Source organism: Triticum dicoccoides, chromosome 1A (genome assembly GCF_002162155.2).
Source record: "Triticum dicoccoides isolate Atlit2015 ecotype Zavitan chromosome 1A, WEW_v2.0, whole genome shotgun sequence".
Lineage (NCBI taxonomy): Eukaryota > Viridiplantae > Streptophyta > Magnoliopsida > Poales > Poaceae > Triticum > Triticum dicoccoides.
The window spans coordinates 492017562-492025654 of record NC_041380.1 but is presented as its reverse complement, the minus strand read 5'-3'; the positions used below and the strand labels follow the sequence as shown (position 1 = coordinate 492025654).

The 8093-nt window shown below is 54.4% G+C and overlaps 1 protein-coding gene across 1 annotated transcript; it reads left to right on the top strand.

The window, feature by feature from the left end:
- Positions 1-5034: 5034 nt before the first annotated feature.
- Positions 5035-7343, top strand: LOC119281810 (proline-rich protein 12-like). Its single transcript, XM_037562239.1, has 5 exons — positions 5035-5393; positions 5475-5831; positions 5924-6242; positions 6360-6467; positions 6549-7343. The coding sequence occupies exons 1-5, from the start codon at positions 5196-5198 to the stop codon at positions 6641-6643; spliced, it is 1077 nt and encodes a 358-aa protein (XP_037418136.1). The 5' UTR covers positions 5035-5195; the 3' UTR covers positions 6644-7343.
- The last annotated feature ends 750 nt before the right edge of the window (positions 7344-8093 follow it).

Here is an 8093-nt window from a genome sequence, read left to right as displayed (position 1 = left end):
AATAATATACATTTATCATGATATAAAGAAATATAAATAACAACTTTATTATTGCCTCTAGGGCATATTTCCTTCACCTTGGACCGTACTAGCGATCGGATGCGTATATCAGGAAGTCCACTCGGACACCTCGACGACACTCGGACGACCACCCGTCACTCGGCTGGACCACCACCACTCAGACTAGAGAGATGAAGGGGCGGCGTGGGAACTAGAACGGTCGAGGAATCCTAAGTCATCCTTAAAGCGGAGTCAAGACTACCGTTACCTGAAACCATTGAAGTTGAGGCTCATTACACCTGTAACTACTGTAATTAATAGCATTTAGTGCCTCTGCGACGTGGAGAGTGTGGACTCCGGCGCACTCTATATAAGCTGCACTCCTTGTATTGAGCCGGGGTTAAGTAACCTCTGTAACCATATGCATCAGGAAAAACCAAGCATCAGGGCACAAGACGTAGGGTTGTTACCTTCGTCGAGAGGAGTCTGAACTCGTTAAACACCGAGTGTTACACCTACGCCGTAGTTAGGCTCTGCCTCTCTTTCGTATCCTTAGTACTCATTGTCAGGATCGTAACCCCGACAGTATCTTTTTCATTACCTTGAGATAATTGTACTAGGATAGATTTCCACGGTGATGAAGTGACCGATGACTTTTTTGTTTTTGAGGGAATGCCATCACGACGGATTATATTGATTTGGGAAAAAAGATACATCGTCAGCCAGTACATCAACTAAGAACTCAGGTGGATCTGCTGTCCACACAATCGTTTGGGCATCAACCACCATGCTAGCTATCACATGAGCTGCCATATTTGCTTCTCTAGGACAACGAGCAAAAATAACATAAGTAAATTTGCGACATAAAAAAGTACACTCTTTATATGTCGCCGTCCCAGGTCCGATGGAGTTTCCCCCTTGCTGCATAGTCTCTACCACTTCCATGCAATTGGATTCAACAAGCAGTTTAGAGCATCCCATTTAGCCAGCAAGAATCAATCCATTTAGGAGAGGTCTAGCTTCAGCTCCAGCTGGATTATCCACAAAAGGAACCCCCGAGGCGCTAGCTGCAATGAATCTGCCCATTTCATCCCTAATGATTGCACTCTTAGCGAAGTGACCGACGACTTGTTTCTGTTGACTACATGCACAACGATTTCATGTTTTCTTTCTTCGGATCTCTTGGTAGAAAAACATCATGGGCCTATGGTGTCGCTTCTGTTGTTTCACGTGATAATGAAGTCGGGGACTGACCTCTGTTTTTTCTTCTAAAAACATTAAAACAATACTGAATACTGAATCCGCCGGCAACATTGATTTTCAAGGCCATGTCTGAGTAACGATGTCAATTATCCTCTGCTCTCAGCATGACTCAATCAAGCACAATTCGACGACTCATTCGCGTACAATCCTGGCAGCGCTACTGCTACGTATCCACGCATCCACACACAGCGCGCGCATTCATACACCACATTGCTGTCAGCAGGCATCATGACGCTGTGAGTGCAATGCGACGGCGAGCAAAGCAGCAAGCGGAGGGCGACCGTTGCGCGCGCCCCGCCCCGCCCCCGCGACCGCAAAGCAGGCGCCATCATTCGCGCGGGAAAAGCTCGGGGGCTCCTCCAGAAATGGCGGGAAAGCGAGGCCCGATGGCGCCAAGCTGCGTTTGAGGTTTGACCGGCGACAGCTGGCCCCGCGACCGCCGCAGCGAGGCGAGCACACACGCCGCTCCAACCACCGCCCGTCCGCGTGCCCGTGGCCTATCTACCTGGTGCCGACATAAATATCTCCAAAACACACCATCCTGCGCTGTCACCCCACTCTCATCACTCACTTCACTCACACTCGCAGGTGCCAGCCAGCCACGGCGAGTCCCCGTTCGATTTTTCTAACCCACGGCCACGGCCCCATGCCGTTGTCTGCACTCCAATCTCTGCAGTTAAACGGGGCGCAGAGGGGACAGATTGTCCCACGAGAACACCGCCCGATTCTTCAACCACGCCCATTGACTCCACTAAACTAATTTGACTCCCCGGCCGCAAAACCCTAGAGTAATTAGGTCACGAGGCGGCAGGCAGGCGCCGCAGTCTGGGCTCAGCGCCGGAGCGAGGCCCAGAACGAGAAGCCGCCTGCCGTGCCGCGCGCAGCGGGAGCGTGCAGGCCGGCATGGAGGCAAACGCCAAAACCCCTCGTCCCGCCCAAACGCTTCTCAAACTTTTCGTCGGGTCTTTGTTTGCGCACTCCTTTCCCACCATTCGCTCCGGCTCCTGCCTTTCTTCCCTCCGTATTGGAGTTTTGCGCGGAAACAAAAACAAAACACGGTGGGCTGGTTCCATGTACTACACCGTCGCCATTTACGAAGATCTGGTTGCTCGAATCGCTCGGCATGCCGAGCGATCCGGGGTCCCTGTTCTCCAGCCGCTTTAGGCTGGTCACAATGGGCAATAACATATGTTACTACCTTCATAGTGGGTAGAAACATCTATGTAGTGTCATGCAACGATATATTTATTAGGTTATAGACTCATTGTTTCTTGGAATGTGTGATGTTTCGATAACTTAGCTAGTTATCACAAGCACCTCTCTCTTCATTAAATATGTGCCACATAAGCAAAATTGTATTGAAGTGTGTGATGTTATCCCTAAGTTTCTCCTCATTGTGACCAGCCTTACCGAAAGGATACCACGCCCGTTCTGGCTGTCTCACTCGCACGGCAAAGAGCAAACGAAAGGGCATCCAATGCGTGACGGGATTTCCGTTCGGAGACAAACCACGCCGCTATCTCTTACCGAAAAAGGAGACAGAAAGAGAAAAACATGCTAACCAGCGTGCACTAAGTTAAGTTAAGTAAGTATAATCCGGGCACGAGCTGTTCCTCGATGCTGATCCGAAACGGAAAGCACGTAGCTGTCGCAGCCGACGTCACGGGACGTGGAGCGGCCAGTGGGGATCCGACACGTCCGCGGGCGGCGGGCCGGCGCGCGCATCATTGGAGCTCTGCGGCGCGCGCGCGCGTGCCGCTCGATGGCATGAACGAACGAACGGATAGGCACCGCGGTGCGGTGCAATCTGCAACGCAAACGCAGCGACGTACGGCCGGTCAAGCAGGCAATACGTCACGTAGAAGCAGGCTGTACGTAGCATATTCTTTTCCCGCCCGAGGACCCAACCATGCAGCCGCTCGTCGGAGGAGAAAGCGTTTCCATGCAATCGATCGATGGAGATGCTGCGAGTTTAACTCGCCAACCGGGCTTACTTTCCTTTGCCGCCAAACTTTTACGAAGGGATAACAACACAGCAGGGTAAAAAGAGAACGGTCGCTTTCCGGTTGGTACGCTACGCACGTCCCCACGCTCACCGCCTCAGCACCTCCCACTCGCTCCAGTAATAATCCGGCGTAAGAAAATAAAAAAAACTTTTGAGAAAATAACAAAATGAGTTTGAGTAAATTGAGAGGGAAATTTCCCCGCCAAAAAAGAACGAGAGGAAAATGAACTGGAGATTTTTTTTTGAGACAACGGAAAATGAACTGGAGATGATAAGTCCTGGCTGGCGTCCGCGAGGCTCGGGGGCCCTGGCAGGGCCCGCCCCGTCGGTAGCAGCGGTTGGGTGGGCCCAAGGAAGCGGCAGACGAGAGCGAGACCAAGGTGGGCCGCGGGGGAGAGCGATGCGGCTGTGGCGGGGCCCACGGCAGCTCGTTGCGGTGCGGGGATCTCCGGCGTCCGGTCCGCAGAGATTCACAGGATTCCGAGAGCCCCGCTACGGTGGCCCCTCCAGGCCGATGACAGGTGGGGGCCGGCCCAGGCAACTGGCCGGCGCTGCACATCGTACGGCTACAATACTTACTACAGTTTCCTGTTTGCCTCTGTCCTTCTTATCCAGAGCTGTCAAAAGAGTGAACTCTGAGTATATAGGAGTAGCATTTTTCTTTTAAAAAATCAGTCCTCTCTCTAATTCATATTAATTAATAAGGGAGTATGTAGCATTTTTTTGTTTATATGTGAAAGAGAAAAAAGAATTAGGCCACCAAGCGGCGGATGGGCACTGGTCGCCGGCCGACCGCCGCACCGGGTCGGGTTACCGGGTCACGCCCATTGCGGCGCCGCCATGAACCGCCGGGCCAGTACCACGACGGCCAGTACAGTACGCCTGTCCGTCTCGCGCAAGTACGTACAGTACCTTCCACCGGGTCGCATCGGCCGCCCACTTCACTTTACAGCGGCAGGTTACCGGGTGCAGCTCGGCATTTTCCTATAGTTTTCTACTCGCGCCCGTACCCGACATGACGCCATCAACCCACGCCCTTTCCCTTTTTCCACTCCGTATACCGCACCACACCACAGCACACCCGCCTTTAAAGCGCCCGCGACTTTAATGCGCTGTAGCAGTACAAAGAACACAACTTAAATTCCCAAAGCCCAGCTAGAGATATCTCGAGAGGATGCAATTCTCGTGACCGCATCGCAAAAACTCCCGCCGCTTCTTTACTCCCGCCAACTCGCCCAATTTATTGACCTGAAAACCGACCTCGGCTGAGCCAGAGCAGTTGCACTTGCGGGTTGCGGCACTGGCCGGCCGGCAGGAGCTCCACTGCACTCTGGTTTAGGTTTAGGTCAGTGCCTAACGAAGACAGAAAGAAAATTTGCCTTTCCCGCTATTCTGATTTTGGTTGTAGAGTGGGTTCAGCTACCGTTTAAGAACCTGGTGAGTGGGTGGAATGCCATTGACATGGCGCACATAATAAATGCAATAATAACAATAAATCGGAGCACAGTTTGTATATAATCTAAAAAGAAGTGTGTAACAAAAAAAGTTCGAAGCACAATGCATTCTGAAGAAAAAATCGGAATATACTTCAGAAATGAGCCTACCGGGCTAGTACTACGGTTCACACGCACCGTCACAGGCACAGCTCACTCCACTCACAAATGCATGCACGGCAGGTTAAAAAAGAAAAGAGACCTCCTTAATGAGGGAAAATAATTATTATTTCCCCACAAACCTCGCCGCTGGCCTCTCTTTTATAAACCCAACGGAGAGAGAGGGTGAGCAGCATTTGCACCCCCAGCTCAAACCCATCGACATTCCCCTCCCCTCCCCTCCTCCGTCCCACCTCTTTCCGCTGATAAGCACAGCACTCCCCTGCCTTCCATTAGACGGCCGGCCCGGACGACGATTCTTCAAGGTGGAGCGAATGGCGGTGGAGTGGTCCGACGGCGGCGAGGAGTTCCTGCTCCCCGACGAGTTCTTGGACGACGACTTCTTCTCCGAGGAGGAGAAGGCCGCGGTGGCCGCGCGGAGCGAGAGCGATGAGGAGGACAGCTTGGCCGGCCTCTCGCGCCGCCTCGCCGGCCTCCTCGGCGGCGACAAACTTGCCGTCACGCCTGCCAAGGTTGGATTCTTGCTCCTTTGCGTGGCTCGTTATGCGTAGTACCTGCGCCGGTTCCTGATTGTTCGCTTGATTGTTTGGCAGGAGGAGGTGACTGCGGGGTCGCCCAAGTCGACGCTGTGCGGGCTGCCCAAGTCCGGCCACGAGAGCCCCAACAGCGGCGCCTCCCAGGGCAACTCGCCGCCGTCGTCCCCGCTGGAGCAGCAGCCGGCCGACCCGTGGGACGTCCTCTACGAGGCGGCCGGGCAGGTCAACAGCATCCCGGCGCCGGGCAACCCCTACGGTTTACACGGCCGCGGTGGCTTTCTGCCGCCTGCGCGGAAGGCCTCGCCTCCTCCGCCGCCGCCTCACGTGCCTGCGCCAGCCGGCACGGCCGCGGGCGGCGTGTACTACCACCCGTTCGCGCACCTCATCACGCAGCGCCAGATACAGGCTGCCAGGGTGAGTTCTCAGTCGCATGGCGCTCTTGTCTGCGTCTCCTACTTGAAGATTTCTTCTTCTTTAACATCTGTGTTTGTGTCTGTGTTGTGCAGTTTCATCTCCTCAAACAGCAGCAGCTCTTCAAGCAGCAGAGGGACCGGCAGCTGGCCGCGGCCGCTGCATGGGGCGTGCGTCGTAACGCGGCAGCCAAGAGGGCCGGCGCCGCTCCGATTGACCTGAGCCCGGCGTCGTTCCCGCCGCTGCTGAAGACGCAGCTGCAGCACGCGCCTGCACCCCACCCCACCCATCCCGCCGCCGCCGGCATGCGGGCCGTGTTCCTGACGCCGCCCGGCGCCAAGCGCGAGCGCAACGGCACCGGCGTCTTCCTCCCGCGCCCGGCCGGCGCCCCCGCCGAGCCCAGGAAGAAGTCTGGTGCGTGTACCACTCGTAACACCTCTTTTGGCCGTTCTGGTTGTTGATTACCCCGGCTGGCGTTCGTCGTTGGTGGCTAAATATTCTTCCCCTTTGGTGTCTTTCGCGTCATTGCAGGCTGCTCGACGGTTCTTGTCCCCGCCCGTGTCGTGCACGCTCTGAATCTGAACCTCGACGACCTCGCCGCCCAGCCTCGCTACGCCGGTGGCATCGTTCTTGACCATGGTAAGCATCTCAAACCGAACTAAATACGGCGTTATCTGGTAACGGCAAGTTAATCTGACAGCGAGCTCTGTTCCTGCGCAGAGGCCTTGATCAGTCGGAGCAACGCCATGCTCGCAAGCCAGAAGATGCGGGCCGCGGAGAGCCCGGCGCCGCCGGCGCTCTGCCACAGTTCCTGAACCCAGTCTCCCACCGGAACAATCCCTGTTCTTGGCTCCATTTAATCTCAAAAATAAAAATTAGTACCAGCAGTAATCTGTATTAGGTTGTAGTAGCACTAGTAATAGAAGTAGTAGTAGTAGCGTCAGTTTTAGCAGGTGTGTATTTTGGATTGGTGACGCATTGGTTTTGGGGCGCCGGCGATGGTAAAGCGGTGGAGATGGATGAGCAAGCAAGAAATCCATGTTAGTTGGTTTGTTAGAAGCAATAAGTGGGGCTCTTTCGGAGGCGAGAGAGATGTGTTAGCGGTTTGTAGCAGGCGAGATGATAATGTTGGAGTGAAATGAGGCTATAATCTTGAAGGAGCAGAAATAAAAGGCCCATGTTATCTCCCCGTCTCCGTCCATGGCTGGCTTTCTTTGCCGCTTTGCCAAGGAGCCCCAGCGCACATCCAGCTAAGGTTTCCCTCTCTGTTCCCCACCCCTTCTGCAGCCTTTCGCTTGCGCCTGAAGCTTTGCCGTGGGCTCCATGAATAAGGGCGCTCGTTCGTTGTGTGTGACGAGAAATAAAGGAAGGATTTTCTTGATTTTTGTTGTAATAGTTAGTTGTAGTACTAAGTATTTCATTTCATTCGTTGCTTTAGCGGCAACAGCCGCAAAGTTAGGCTCCGCTTTATGATAATAATAGAAATAATTATAGAATTGTACTTGTTCCTCGGAATGAATGGAAGCGCATGGCGGTCTCATTTATTTGGTAATGATGCGTGTCATGTCTTAATCAGGGTGTTTCTCCGCTTGTGTGCATGTGAGGAGCACCAGGGTTTATCTTAATCGGGGTGTCATGTGTGCGCTGTGCTTCCGCGGCTGTGGCGTGGTACGTGACAGCATGTGAGAAGAACAGTTTTGTCCGGTGCGCGCGCCCAACCGCCTGAGAATCTGCGACGGTGGTGGGGCACGGGATCTGCATCTCCGCGCCCCCGTCTGAAAACGACGCCTCTGGCCTCCCCTCCTAATCTTTGGCTGGCTTGCTCGGACGGACGGCCGGTCTATCCAGCGTGGGCATCGCTGGAACGGGTGGCTCCGGCGCCGGCCCGACCCCCATCACACTGAGCTCTCACTGCCATTAATGGCCCTCAGACGCATCCGGACCTTAAAATGCACCGTGATACAAAAAGCCCACCGAGTTATTTAAAAAAAGGAGAGTGGGATTACGCGGCTTGCGTATTCGCGAAAAAAGTTATTTAAAAAAAAGCCCACCGCTGGTGAACATTGCTGCGTGTTGATCTGCATGTAGCGCATCTCGCGGCCAGGTGAGCGGTGGTTTGGTCGCATGCGGCCCCCGTCCGGTCAAAGCTCTGGCTTCTTTTCTCGCGGCGACGCTTCGGGTGTGTACTGTGCGGTGCTGCGCCGCGGTTTTTAAATTCGAAGGCTGCCATCGGTCGGCTCGCGCGTCCATCGGTCGCCGGAGAAA

Bases quoted from the DNA above. Each gene is read 5' to 3' on its own strand.
- LOC119281810 (XM_037562239.1), top strand. From the start codon at position 5,196: ATGGCGGTGGAGTGGTCCGACGGCGGCGAGGAGTTCCTGCTCCCCGAC. The intron at 5,394-5,474 runs GTTGGATTCTTG...ATTGTTTGGCAG, and splicing joins TTGCCGTCACGCCTGCCAAG to GAGGAGGTGACTGCGGGGTC. The intron at 6,468-6,548 runs GTAAGCATCTCA...GTTCCTGCGCAG, and splicing joins TGGCATCGTTCTTGACCATG to AGGCCTTGATCAGTCGGAGC.